At 35.6% G+C, this 14,911-nt stretch overlaps 1 protein-coding gene across 2 annotated transcripts in view; it reads right to left on the reverse strand.

The window, feature by feature from the left end:
* The window catches only part of CSMD3 (CUB and Sushi multiple domains 3), a 759,152-nt gene that overhangs the window by 397,240 nt on the left and 347,001 nt on the right, over positions 1 to 14,911 (reverse strand). For both annotated transcript variants that reach the window (XM_074886756.1, XM_074886745.1), the window contains one exon: positions 1,587 to 1,690. In XM_074886756.1, coding sequence (XP_074742857.1) covers positions 1,587 to 1,690 — 104 coding nt within the window. The remainder of the gene's footprint in view (positions 1 to 1,586; positions 1,691 to 14,911) is intronic.

Consider the following 14,911-nt stretch of genomic DNA (forward strand, 5'->3'; position numbering starts at 1 on the left):
ATGTGTTACTGTGGTTCAAGTACCAATGAAAAACAATACTTCAGTTAAATGTTAATAAGTCCTGATGAACTGGTACTTAATAAATGCTCTTTCCAGGTGAGAGGATATTCAATATAGTTTAGGAATCTAAAAATATCTGAAATTTAATTCCAGCTTTATCAGAAATTTATTTTGAAGGCTTGGTACTGTTTATAAAATAAAAATTACAGTACTTCCCCACTTCTCAAAACTATTATTAGTAACAATTAGTACATATACAATCCACTGAAGAAACTCCGCATTATCCTAAAGTAATTGCACCTGAAATACCTGGCTAAACCCTGGTCTCCTCATTAATAAGAAGGGATAAACTGGTTACAAAACCAATTAAAAATAGAAGGTCAGAGAGTCTGCCCTCTGAAGGATAAATCTAAGGGGGAATTCATGATGAAAATCTGCAAATCCTGAAACAAATGTATTTTCTGCTCAAAGTTTTGCAATTAGTAATATTAATGAGATTAAATTAGGAAAGAAAAAATATAAACATTGGTTTTAGGGTACTCAAACCAAACAAATTCCTGATATCATTCTTATGGTGAATAATGGAAAGTTACAACATATAAAAATAGTATTAATATATTTCCATTAAATATACTACAGGGAATATCAATCTAAGCATCCTAACTTTGTTATTCTTTTGTTTTTTAATTAAATACATTTTGTACTAAAAATTTATCACATCTGCTTCTTTTCGGATCTGTTTTAAATTTGTAACTGGTCCAACCTTTCTTTGTAAAAGCAGTCTAGAGAAGCACCCTGTCCAGCTGAATCTTAAAAGTTTCCAATGTTGGGGAATCCACCATTTCCCTGGGGAGATTATTCCAATGGCTGATTGTTCTCATTGTGAAAAATTTTCCTCTTGTGTCCAGTCAGAATCTCCCCAGGAGTAACTTGTACCCATTGATTATGATTTTATGATTCTCCCAATATATCCTGGCTCATACATTTTAGAAGAATGCTAATGGATAATAAAAAACTTATTTCATATTCAGTGCTGTCTGATTTGTAATCATATGTGGTTTAGGTAATATCCTACTCAGATTTTCTCCGTAGTAATTTTCTTCACTATACTAACTCATTTCTTGAGTTATCTGCAATAGTCAGTAAGCACTTAAAGGTCAAGATGCTATAGTATATCTTTTGTCATACTAAGCTTGCTAGAAGACTGTAAAAATTTATGTGTAAGTCATCCATTTATCTATTTTCAATTATTTTCTTATACACTTCTAATTTGAGAACACGCTTAGAAAGGGAGAAAAATAACCCCTAAAAATTTACGTGTCTACACATGAATGTACAGACTATGTCTTTTAAAATTCTGATTTTAGTTTATCTGTTTCTTTTCTGATGTCTAGGCCATCTTTTTCTGACTTCAGAACAGTAAACATGTAACAATGTATTTAAATTATCACCTTCAGTAATTTTAGAAGTTCAGTAATATTACTTTTTGTTGAGATTTACCTGATTCTAATCACTATTTGCTCTCATCAGAAAACACATTAACGATATTCTGTAATGCATACAAATTGTAAATACAGAAGACTTACACCTGAAGCACAGTTTTAGGATCACCCACTTCTCCTCCATCACCAATAGTTAGTGTGTCATAGCCAATCTCCAGATCAAATTCTTCAAAATTTATCTGAATAACCTAGGACATAAAATGAGTAAATGAATTTTAGAAATAAAAAAAAATGTACCTAAGAGATGAGTCTGTAAATAAGCTTTTCAGCAGTGTAAATAAATTTTCCAATTAATAATTACATGTAACTTTAGCATATTTTACAATAAATTATTGTCATTAACACAACAGGTTTGGTTCGTGAAATACCAAGTATAATAACTTTAAGGTATCATCACTCTGCAGACCTTCTTAAAGCACCATCATTTCACTTATTTATGTAGTTGTTACATGTTTAATACAGTTCTGGATAACTGCATTACATTTTGATTAAGATATACTCAAAGGGCAACATAACTAATTGCACTTTGTGCAATACAACTATCTTCAAATAACAACTGAATAATTGTACTTCACTGAGTAAATGCAGTGAAGGTGAAGAACATAATTTACTCCTCACATCTACAATCTGGCTCAAGTAGGATAAAGCTGGATCAAAGGTAAAAGTAGTTTTCTTATTTCATGAACCTGAGTAAAATGCAACTATCATCACAAGCATGGGCATTTTTTATATCCTGTAATTTAAAATGCAGTATGCATATTTAATGCTGAAGGATAAAAAATTCAGATCCATTTCAAGAATACAAAGAATTTTTCACTTCGAGCAAAATTCAAACTTATTAGAAAAGAAAATAAAGAATATTGTTTCCTACCATGTATTAATCATGCTAATACTGTCTTTATGAAAATAATGGAAGTTCCGAAAATTTTCATATAGCTAAAAATGACAGAATACATATGTATAGGAATTTTTAATACTTATAACTGTAATACATGGTCTTTAATTATTGTTATAATTGGGAACTGTGAATGTTTGTGTTTAAAGCTGTGGATATTATTCTTATGGATTAATATCATGTCCTTGAATGCTCATATTACTTTGCTACACTGGGGTTCTGGTAATTGTTTGAAGAACAACATGTTTCTATGAACAAAAGCCAGTACAGGCAAGTTGGAGAAACAGATTTATGTTTCAAGGATTGCAATTTGTTCCAAAGGGAGGAGAAACACTTTTCTTTACAGGTGCAAATAGGAACATAAATACACTGAGGAACAGCCAGTGTGGCATATTCACATATACAAACATGTGTGTGTGTGTGTGTGCACGCGCATGTATGTGTGTGTTATACACCAGGGAATACAATCAAGTTCAAAGAGTTAAGAGGACCCAGATGGAGAAGACATGGAAAAAAAGTAGCTGATTTGCTCTAAATGTCTGAGTAAAGCAGACAAAACCACACATATATCTTCTTAATCTTCTTAGTGTAAAAAAAATATTCTGGATAGTTTGTGTTGTTCTAGCCACAAAATTCTTTTCTGAGATAAAGAAAGCTTTTTTATTTTTAATCAAAATAGATGTACATGCAAAAGAAGTTTATTATTTGGCTTTGCGGCATTAACATTTTTCGGAGAAACATGTCTTATTAAAAGATTTCTGGCCCACTCTCTTTGTAACTCACCTAAAACATTGACAATGGGATAGGTATGACTTTGAAAAGTGTACTTGTATAAAGCCACACACATGCATAGATTAGTCTACATCTGTCTTGTACAATTTTCTGTGAAACAGTCACATTTTTTAGACAAGAAGTAGCAAAGAAGTCATTAATAACTTTCACAATTTAAAAATAAATTTTAAAATATTGTATTATAGTAACTGGCTAGAAAAATTTGGAATGTTAACAGATGATAATCTTATTTTTGAAGTTGTTACCATGATTTCTTCTTAAAAGTTTCTGGATCAACTGAAAATTAGAAAATGTTGCAACTTTGTACAAAAATGCCAGTAGTAAAATAAAACCAGAAGCAGTAACCAGTAAATAGGATTGTATTTTATGTATAGGAAAAATTCAGATATTATTGCTTGAAGCAGTAAATCATTTTGCGTACCATGCATACCTCTGCCAGGAGAGGGTTAGAAACACCTACCAATAACTACTCCAGGCACGTTATAGTACAAATGAACTTATTTCATAACTCCAGGTCATTAAAGGGTAAGTAAGCAAATGTATGTAACCTACTAATAAACCCCTTTCAAGTTAGGTTTAACATACCAAACCTGAGCTGATTTACAGTACAAACTTTGGATTTGGCAAAGTAAACTTGACATTTATTTGGCAAATCTGCTTGTCAACTGAGACTTGAAGACATCTAATTTTAAGGGAATTTGCAGAAATGGAGCAAGAATAACATACAGCAACAGCAGAACTGCCAACATCCAACATGCAAGAGGCAGTAAACTAATTTCCTATGTATGTAATGCACAAGCGTTTATGTGTTGAAAATGTGAAAAACAATTGTGTATATTTTTTTGAAATTCATCCTCTGCTGTTTATCTTTGACATATGAAGTACACAAGGTACAATACAAAATGTACTTGAAGCCTTTGCACGTATGCCTGAATGGCAAGAAAATAAACACTCTTAGTGATAAGATACATTTTCAGAGTCCTTGTTTAACAATGTCAGATTTAGTTTGATCAGACTCAAAGACAGCTGGATTTGGCAATGCTCATTATATTGATTATTCCCTTTAGAATACTGAAAAACTGTTTTGATGATACCAGCATTTAAAGTTGAGTGTGCTGGAACCTTTCAAAACAACAACTGAAATTTAGGTAAAATAAGTAAATAACTTAAAACTTCGTAATAAACCTGACAAAAAAATCTGCTTTTACCAGTCATCTAACATTTTGGGGTTTTTTTGTTTTTCTGAAAAAGCTGTAAATGGCAGACCAAAGGTAGGTGGCATCCTTGAATCAGTTTAATGTTAGAGTAAAACCTCAAGGTAATGCTACATTTTAATCTGTTACTGTTTGTAAGAATAAAAGCTTCAGGGAAAACTGTGCTGGTTTAGTACTATATTCTACATATTTTTAAACCAGATTAGTATTATTAAATTGTGCTATTGATCTGGTTGGTAGATGCACAGTAATCAGAAACACAGGGGCAGGTATTCTTTCTGGATCTATAAATTCAAGTAATTTTTTTTTTTTTTTCCAGTTTCACAGAGCAAGATATAAGCACCATTAATATAAATAAGATATGATCCATTGGTTTTAGTGATCCATATAAACAGTGATCATGTTTAAAATGTATTTATATACTTATTGTATTTATGCCTCACCCCACAATCTCAGTTAAAACTGAAAAAAAAGTAAAATACAGAGGCACCACGAAATATTTTCAAATGGTCAGGTATCCTTTCAGGGAACAATATTATGAACAAAAGTATTTCACCAATTATTTGCCTGAACTACAAGATTCTGGATAAGAGGATGATACTATCAAAAGTGGGTTCTAGAAGGCAGGTACAAGAGGGAAATTTCAAAGATGCAGAATTCCAGCTGAGATAGTTTACCACCATAGCCATGATCTATCATTTGACACATTCAACTATTTCAACTAATTATATCAAATATGTATCTGTATAGCTTCAGAACTGAGAGGAATATCTTTACTTAAAATTAAGCAATGTAATAATAACTATTCTGTTCTTTTTCAGAAAGAGCTATGCAATCGTCCCTGAAATTTTGTACATTTATAGTAGCCTTTGTGATGTATCCAGCAGGTAGCAGACTACTATAATTATCCTGATACAGACTAATCATATTTTAATTTTTGTTTCAGAGGATATTTTTAAACAAGTCCCTAGACACTACTCAGGAAAAAGGAATCTTTTCTTTCCTCTTCCTCCATATACACACATATATATAAACAACAAATTTATTTAAAATAAAATACACTGATCTGTGCACTCCTTATTCACTAAAATAAATATGAAAGTAGCTAAAAGGAAGGCAATAGTCTTTCTACATCCTGGTCTGCTTTTGCTGTTTATAAACTCACAAGCAATAAACAACTTATAATTGCTGAATTAAATTAGATTTATAAACCCAGAAACAAATAAACAAAAAAAAGATGGCAATACTAATAATTTTTATCCAAGCTAAACAGAAAAAAAGTCCTATTTGAAAAATAACTCTAAAATTATGATGGTGTGCTTTGGTCTCCAGTAATTTTGCAAGGACTTTTCTGAAGGAATAAATGAGAGCAGAGATCTAATTTCTAATTTCAGCAGACATTACCTCCTTTCTGTGCCTTGGAACATATGCTTTGGAACCCACTCCTTGGGCAAAACTGAGTCTGATATCCAGCTCAGAAGTAACACAAGAGAAGACTTTATTGAATAGTTAATGGCTCACTTGAGAATTTCCTACAACTCTTCAGAGGGAGAATATACTTAGGAGGATGTGTTCCAGACAGCAATCTTTCCAGACTTGAAAGTTTGATATGACTGTGTGTCTAGTTCCTGATAGAACTTGCTCCCCAAAGATTTTTCAAGGAAAGTAGTGTTCCAGGTGAAGTACTCAACTTTTAAAAATTTCAGAACATACAAAACAGAATGATGTGTAACAGAAACAAGTATATGTTCTTCTGAAGGGGAAGTGTAAAAATTTAAAGTTGTATGTATTTCCATATGTGCATCTGTTATCCTAAAGCTTCCAATGCAAATGTAACTCTAAAAATATTTTCAGATGTATAGTAATGTTTTCACTCCATAAAATTTGACATTTTACCAGTAAAATAACGATGAAGTAGTTTCTAAAGTTGTTATGAATCTTTTATCTTCAGAAGAGGCTTAAAAATTAAACTAAGATATAGCTAAATGAACTATATCTTAGATAATATTAATATAAAGGAACAAATTGTGCCAAGAACACATTATTACATACTATTTTGGTGTATATTGCATATAATCCAACTATTTAAAATTTCCAGGAACTGCTGTATAGCATAACAATAGTTTATTTAGCTCCTTGGTAGTCACTTATTACATGAACAAAACACAACCTAAAATGAAACAGCCTAAATATTAAGCACTTCTGTCCTTTCTAATTTAATTTAATCTTTAAGTATCAGAGGAGATGAGAAAAGGGGGAGAGGGGGAAGAAAAGGAGAAAGAAAGTTTGGAGATTATAGAACATTATAGAAAAAACAGGTGACACAAAGCTGTAAGACAATTACAGGAGATAAATACTCACTAGCTGAACTGGAAAGTTTCTTCTATATTGTTGAGTCTGTTTGTTAGCAATAAGATTCATCATACTTAACTGCAGACATCTACAGTGCAAACACCTATATTTGACAGAGGCTTCTTTATAACCAGAGAAAAAAACATGTCTAGAGTGTAATTTATTTCATCAAAAGGTGATAACACATACTAAATCAACCACAGCTTAGAAGTACCTATTTCTCTTCCTTGACTATAAAGTGAGACTAGGCATTTATACATGGATGTCTACACTGTGGACATCTAAAACGGAATTCACTCACATAAATATTTTTAAGTAGTACCATCTGAGATGCTGTAAAGCAGCCAAAAGATCCACACAAATCTACACAAATCTGGCAGATACAGGATCTTCAGGAGAACTGTGCTCTTTTGGGAAGGCAGCTGAAGACCAGATGGGGTTATCCTGGAGTATTGTGTGTCAGTGATTGTCAGTAATCTCAATCTTACAGATATCAGATGAATTCTGCTTTGCAGAGTCATTGGTAAATATATCATGTAATTTCTTTCATGCATTTCTTTTTCTTTAAAAATGGTTTTAGCTTTGTTCTGGTTTGTTTTTTTTTTAACTCAAATACTAATGCTAAATGTCACTTAATTTTCCATAGAGGCTAATCCTGCAATCAGTTATTTATAAAGGTAATTTAGAATTATTTACTTTGGGGCCACAATAATTGAAAACAAATGTACAGTCCTTCCCTATGCTGAGAACAAATACTATTGGAAAGTCTTGAAATGGAAGGATCGCACATTAAAATAACAGCATGAAGAGATTATATTTTTATTTTTCATGTTATAGTTTTCTGTTTTCATAGAAGTATGACCTGTAATGTTTTGGCTTGCATTCACAAGAAGAGTTTCTGAGAACGATTAATCAGAGGGATACAGTCTCAACATTTTATCCCTATGCATCCCCAATAAAAAGAAGTATTCTAAAAAAAAAAAAAAAGTTATCTTGTAAATAAGGTCTTCTACAAAGAAACAAAAATAAATAATAATTGCACAATTTAATTCAACTATCAATACAGCATCCAGAAAAGGAAATAAAGGTGTGCAAATAAATAATTACGCAAACACATATGCTTTTACTTATTTCAGTGTGTTAATCATGATCCCAACAATACAACTTATTATATAACTTTTATCTTGTGAAACAGAATATTATGTTGTGGGTTTGGGGCTTTTTTTACCTCGAAGCAATTATTTCAGATTAGATGTTGCCGTACCTTCTCACATCAAATATCTTAAACTCTGTTAATGCTGTCACATTATACCTCTAAAAATTACTAGTGCTTGTACTTAAAATTAAGTATTTTCATTCATTTTTATTAAGCCACTAGAAAAGAAGACAAATTTTTTGATCTAGACACTGAACGAAATGACTGGTTAGTAACTAACTTTAACATGATGTAGGAATGACATTTGTACCTAAAAGACACGAAGAAGGGAAAGGTTGGATTTAAAAATACTGGCCACCTCTCTAGTCCCAAAATATCTATTATTGATCTACAAAGAAATCTATTTCTGCAAAAACTGTCTAGCAAAAAAACATGATATGAATGATTCAAACATACTAGCAACAGCAAAAAATCCTCCTCACTGAAACATATCCACAAGATATCTACTTACATCAGTTTTTACTGTTAACTCTAGAAAAAAAACCACTTACAGACTGCTAATAATGTTATGCCCACCCTTTGCTCATGAATCAAAAGGAATTCTCTGGTTGCCACCTTCACTGGTAGAAGTGAAACTAGGCAAGGAAAGGAAATGCATCCTGTTTATATGTCTGTGTCTTTGTAAGACCTCAGGATGGTTAACTGCTTTTGCGCTGAGGCTGTCTGACTACTTCCCAGTAAGTAAATGATGTGCATTTATATCTTATGGTATAAGCTAATGAAATGGTGCTGTCTGATTGATAGGCTTTACCTCCATAATTTTCCATAGAACCACAGGTCCCTCCATCAAAATAATTGTGTTATTATATATTCGATTATAGAAGAATAGTTTCAGTAGGAAAATATATTGAATCCATCATTTATTATAAGACTGAGGCATAGTTTTATTTTAATTATTTATACTGAGGTATAATTTTTTTTAACATTAATACTACCATGGAGCAGCTAATCCTGGAAACCATTTCCAGGAACATTAAGGACAAGAATATCATCAGGAGTAATCAGCATGGCTTTACCAAGGCGAAGTCATGCTTGACCAAGTTTGATAAACTTCTATGATGAAATTACTAGCCTGGTAGATGAGGGAAGAGCAATGGATATTGTCTACCTGGACTTCATGTAGGCCTTTGTGGCAGGTGCACTGGCCCAGTGCAAATAGGGCTTCTTGACTGCTGAAGTGTAGCAGCTCCTGACTGCCTTTGTTCTTGGGGCTTCACCTTAGTTGGGGCCTTCGGCCAGTAGGAGCCGCTACTGACCACAGATCAGATTCAGCCTGGGTATAAATGGAGTCCCCTGGGGAAGCCATTTTGAGCTTGTCCCCTTGAGCAGCATGCTGTGGTCAAGGACTTCCTCCTTGGGTTAGGATGCTGCCCAAGGAAACTCCTTGAGGTGACTTGGGTCAGGATGCTGCCCTAAGAAGGTCCTCGAGGTTGAGAGCCCTCACTTGTTAGGTGAGTGAGAGAGTGGCGTTGTTGTTAAAACCTAGAAAGTGGTGCTTTATCCTGCATTTTGGGTTGTTGTTAAACCCTAGGAAGTTGTTCTGTTCTCCTCTCACAGACATTCAAACCTGTAATTGAACAGTTGCGGAGGGCTAGTTAATTGTGTTGACAATTTTTAATTTTTGGTGGCTGGTTGTTTATTTGAGAGCCTCTGTAACAGTCTTTGACATTGTCTTCCGTAAGGTATTTATAGACAAGCTGTTGATATATGGGCTGAGTGAACAGACAGTGAGGTGGACTGAAAACTGGATGAAAGTCTGGGTCCAGAGGGTGGTGATCAGCAGCATAAAGTCTAGTTGGAAGCCAGTAACTGGTGGTGTATCCCAGGGGAAAATACTGGGACAAAACCTGTTTAATGTCTTCTTCATTGTTGATCTGGGTGATGGGGCAAAGAGTACCTTCATCAAGTTTGCCACAACACCAAACGGGGAGCAGTGGCTAATATGCCAGAAGGTCATGCTGCCATCCAGAGGAACCTCAACAGACTGGAGAAATGGACCAACAGGAACCTCATGAAGTTCAACAAGTTCAAAATCCAGCCCCTGAGGAGGAACAACCCCATACACCAGTATATGATGGGGGCCACCCAGCTGGAAAGCAGCTTTGCAAAAGTGTACCTGGTGGTCCTGGTAGACACCAGGTTGAACATGGGCCAGCAATGTGCCCTTGCTGCAAAGAAGGTGAATAGCATCCTCAGCTGCATTAGAAAAAGTATTGCCATCAGGTCCAGGGAGGTGATCCTTACCTTCTGCTCAACTGTAGTGAGACACATCTGGATGTGGTGTTCAGTACTCCCGAGTACAAGAGAGAGTTGGACATACTGGAAAGAGTCCAGCAAAGGCTGCGGAAATGATTAAGGGACTCAAGCACCTCTCCTATGAGGAAGGACTGAAAGAGCTGAGACTATTCAGCCTAAAGAAGAGAATGCTCACAGGAGGTCTTTTCAATGTATATAAATACCTGATGGGAAGGTGCAAAGAGGACAGAGACAGGCTCTTTTCACTGATGGGACAGGACCAGAGGCAATGGGCACAAACTGAGACACAGGAGGATCCTCCTGAACATCAGGAAACAGTTTTTTACTGTGAGGGTAACCAAGCACTGGCACAGGTTGCCCAGAGTTGTTATAGAGTCTTCCTCCTTGGAGATACTAAAAAGCCATCTGGACACGGTCCTGGGCAGCTGTCTCTAGGTGCCCCTCCTTAAGCAGGACAAGAGGTCCCTTCCAACCTTAACCACTCTGTAATTCTGTGAAAATTGTATCAAATAAAAATTAGATATCTGTTAAAAAAATGATCAGTTACTACCTTCACAGCTAGCACTTTTCTACAGATAAGCTATTTGGAGAGATATTGATCTTGCCTAGTTTGGACATTCCTCTTAGAATAAATAATTAATCAGTACATTAGGATTTGTACCTCTAGTGAAACTAATATCTCTTCGTTAACTGGAGAGAGAGTTTAAAATAAAAAACCTACCAGCTATGGCAATTAACGTTCTGTTGACTAAAGTTAGATGGCACTGATCTACATAAAGTTTCTTTCTTCCATAAAATTGTCCCTCCATGTCTTCTTTACTGCAGTTGTGAAAAATACAGGGATGACTGTATTGAGAATAACATGCTAATTATTTCCTATTACATCTAGTCGAACACAACTCCCTGCCTGGTAAGCATTTGATATAATAGCATGAGGAAAGAATGAAAGGAATGGTAGATTTTAGAGAAAGGTGAGAGAAGATGCAATTGATTACAATTTATGGGCTATAGAAACACATGCCTATGTGGTTAAAAAGAAATTTATATCCATATTATGAAGTTGCACATAGCTAACTTAAGATCACATTTGTTTTCTTATACTGCCAAAAGTCAGAATGGCAACAAGGCCAGCTGTAAACAAAAAGGAGAAAACGGTTTTGAAATATCTCTAAACAATATTTTTCAGCAAAATGTTGTATACCAGAGATAAAAATGCTAATAAATTGAAGTTTACCAAAGCTAATAAAGCAGATTTAGTGTGTTGCTTTTTTTTAAATACATTCATGAATATTGAATTAAGCATAAAATCTTTAAAATGTATATACATAAGTATATACTTCATAAATAGAAATACGAATCATAGTATCATAGAGTGGTTTGTGTTGGAAGGGACATTTAAAGATTGTGTAGTCCAACCCTCCCTGCCATGAGGAAGGACACCTTTCAATAGATCAGGTTTTCAAAGCCTTGTTCCACCTGACCTCAAACACTTCCAATGATGGGGCATCCACAACTTGTCCAGGCAAACTGTTCTTACCACCTTCATTGTAAAAAATTTCTTCCTTATGTCCAATCTAAATCTACCCTCTTTCAGTTTAAAACTTATCCTTTGCCCTCTCACTACAGGTGCTAGTAAAAGGTCTTTTTCCATCTTTCTTATAATCCCCCTTTATATGATAAAAGGTCACAATAAGGTCTTCCTGGAGCATTCTCTTCTCTAGGCTGAACAACCCCAACTCTCTCAGCCTTCCTTCATAGGAGAGGTGTTCCAGCCCTTTGATCATTTTTGTGGCCTTCCTCTGAACCCACTCTAACAGGTACACTGAGATCCATGAGCTTCCTCACAAAAGCATGTAAATGACTGACTAGGTTTAAGACTAGTTCCAAAACACAATATAAATGGATTTCCCAACTTTGAAGTTGTGATCCATAAAATCATAGGTAAAAACCACTTAACCTCTAAGGCATTTAAACTCACACCATAGGTCTGGTTTTGACCTGTATATTCACCAGATGTACCAAGGCTATGAGGCAATATGTCAGAAAATTTGGAATTCTTTTTCTCAGTAACATCATTTTTACAGTGGCAATGCACAGTAAGTTCCCATTCAGCTGATCAGACAATTGTTAATATTCCAGAATCCCAACTCTGGTTCCTCCTGTCTAATCTAGTCTTTTGAATATGTTTCATGTCTTAGAAAAACATCCTCCCATGTTATCTTGAGAAAATTATGGATGAATGTCACTCCCAAATAAGCATAAGTTTGAAGAGCAATAAAAGCTACAAACATTATAGTCTTTTTCTTTCTTCTAGTAGAGGGATCTTTACTTTCTATTAATAGGAGGGTTTTTTATATTTGGAATTCATTTTCTCACTGATTTTTAGTGGTATTTGAGCACTTAATGCTATGTCTCTTTGATAACATAGATCTTGAGGTTGAAAGGTTTTATAGCAATTTGATTAAGCTTCTGATGTTATGAAGGAGGTGAAATGTATTTCATTAATAACATCACCCCAGTAAATAATAAATAAAAAGACCTGAGACTAAAAGCTCATACAGCAGAGTTAGTAGCAAAAGCATATTACAATAAGGCTCAAATCTAAGAATATTGCTAAAGAAAACAAAAGTAATCTTAAAGCATTGTATTTAAATTGAGTACATAATGCTCCATGAGTTCCATTTTCTATTTTTTCAAAAGCTATTTTTGTAGTAAAACCCATCAGTCCATTTTACTACTTTCCAAGGAGATGTGTTAGGGAAACCCTGAAATGTTTTGTGAACTTTTGCTCTAAAGAATTTTTTTTTACTTCCACAGACAGGGAGACAATGATGCTCCAGATAGCCTAAAAAAGTATGACTTGCCAAGACCATTATAAACAAATATTGACAAGTTAATCAGGAAAAAAAATCAACCAATTTATAAAGCAACAATGAAAAAATCATGGTAAGTTTTCCCTCATAAAACTAAGCTCACTGTCAAAATAAATCATTTTTGTTAAATAACAAGATGACTGCAATCATAGGAAGGGGCTGAGGACTTCTACTTAACTTGCCCCTGCTTCTGTTCTTTCATTCAGTAGTTAGCCAAAACCAATATCCTTGCATGCAGCAGAGAAGTCTGCCCTTTTTCATCCCACTGAGGGTAATCAGTCTGTTCCAAAAGAAAACAGAGAGATCACTAGCTGAAGTCAGCCTAACTTGATGAGCAGCTACACATACTGAAGGGAACAGAAACACAGGAGTGATATCAGTGACTTCAGTCTCACTGGATGTTCCCACAGGCATCATCTTCAGTTTGCATTGTGAAAGTGTATTGGGTTTACGTGGCAAGTTTTGGTAGCAGGGAGGGACTGCAGGGGTGGCTTCTGTGGAACTGATCAGGAGCTGCCCCATGTTGGCCAGAGCCAGTACCAGTTGGCTCCAAGATGGACCTGCCACAGGCCAAAGCTGAGCAAATCAGCAGTGTTGGTAGTGCCTCTGTGATAACATATTTAAGAAAGGGTAAAAAATGCTGTGCAAGAGCAGCTGAGGGATTGAGTGAGTATATGTGAAAGAACTCTGCAGACACAAAGGTCAGTGAGGAAGGAGAGAGAGGAAGTGCTCCAGGCATCAGAGCAGAGATTCACCTGAAGCCTGTGGAGAAGACCATGGTGAGGCAGGTTGTCCCTCTGTAGCCCATGGAGGTCCATGCTGGAGCAGATATCCACCTGCAGCCCTTGGAAGACCCCATGCTGGAGCAGATGGATTTGCCTTGAAGGAAACTGTGACCCTGTGAAGAGCCCACACTGGAGCAGGCTCCTGGCAGGACCTGTGAGCCTGTGGGACCCCACACTGGAGCAGTCGACTCTTGAAGGACTGCACCCCATGGGAAGGATTGATGCTGGAGCAGTTCATGAAGAACTGCAGCCTGTGGGAGGGATCCAATGCTGGAGCAGGAGAAGAGCGTGAGGAGGAAGGAGCGGCAAAGACTGAGTTATAGACTGACCGCAACCCCCATTCCCTGTCCTCCCTGTGCTGCTCGGGGGAAGGAGGTAGGGAAGTCAGGAGCAAAGTTGAGCCTGGGAAGAAGGGAGGAGTGGAGGGAAGGTGTTGTTTTAGATTTGTTCTTATTTCTCATTATCCTACATTTGACTGGCAAGAAATTAAATTAATTTCCCTAAGTCAAGTCTGTTATGCAAATGGCAGTAACTAGTGAGTGATCTTCCCATCCTTACCTTGACCCATGAAATTTTTCATCAAATTTTCTCGCCCTGTCTTGTTGAGGAGGGGGAGTGACAGAGCAGCCTGGTGGGCACCTGGCAGCCAGCCAAGGTTAACCCACCACAGAATGGTACCATAAACATTTAAAGGGGTCACTTCATAGAAAACAAACAAACAAACAAATAAACTACCAGCAGCTCCATTTCCCAGTCAAATTTCAGAAAAAGGTACAGAGCAGAACAATTTACTATAAAGATCACTCATAAGAGTAACCAAGCGAACTAAAACTGTGGAGGCAAGTGACAAGTCTCTGTGCCAAAAATTCAACAAAAAAGACTGAAACATATCAGTTGCTCACAGTGCAAGCACTGGAAAATTCCTAGTAAATTCTCTGGGTCATATGCACATGTCATTCTAAAAGTTCTAGCTTGGGTTTGCATATTCATCATAAATACAAATAAGAAAATATGTTTGAAATCAAA

Source organism: Strix uralensis, chromosome 1, assembly GCF_047716275.1.
Source record: "Strix uralensis isolate ZFMK-TIS-50842 chromosome 1, bStrUra1, whole genome shotgun sequence".
Taxonomy (NCBI): Eukaryota; Metazoa; Chordata; class Aves; order Strigiformes; family Strigidae; genus Strix; species Strix uralensis.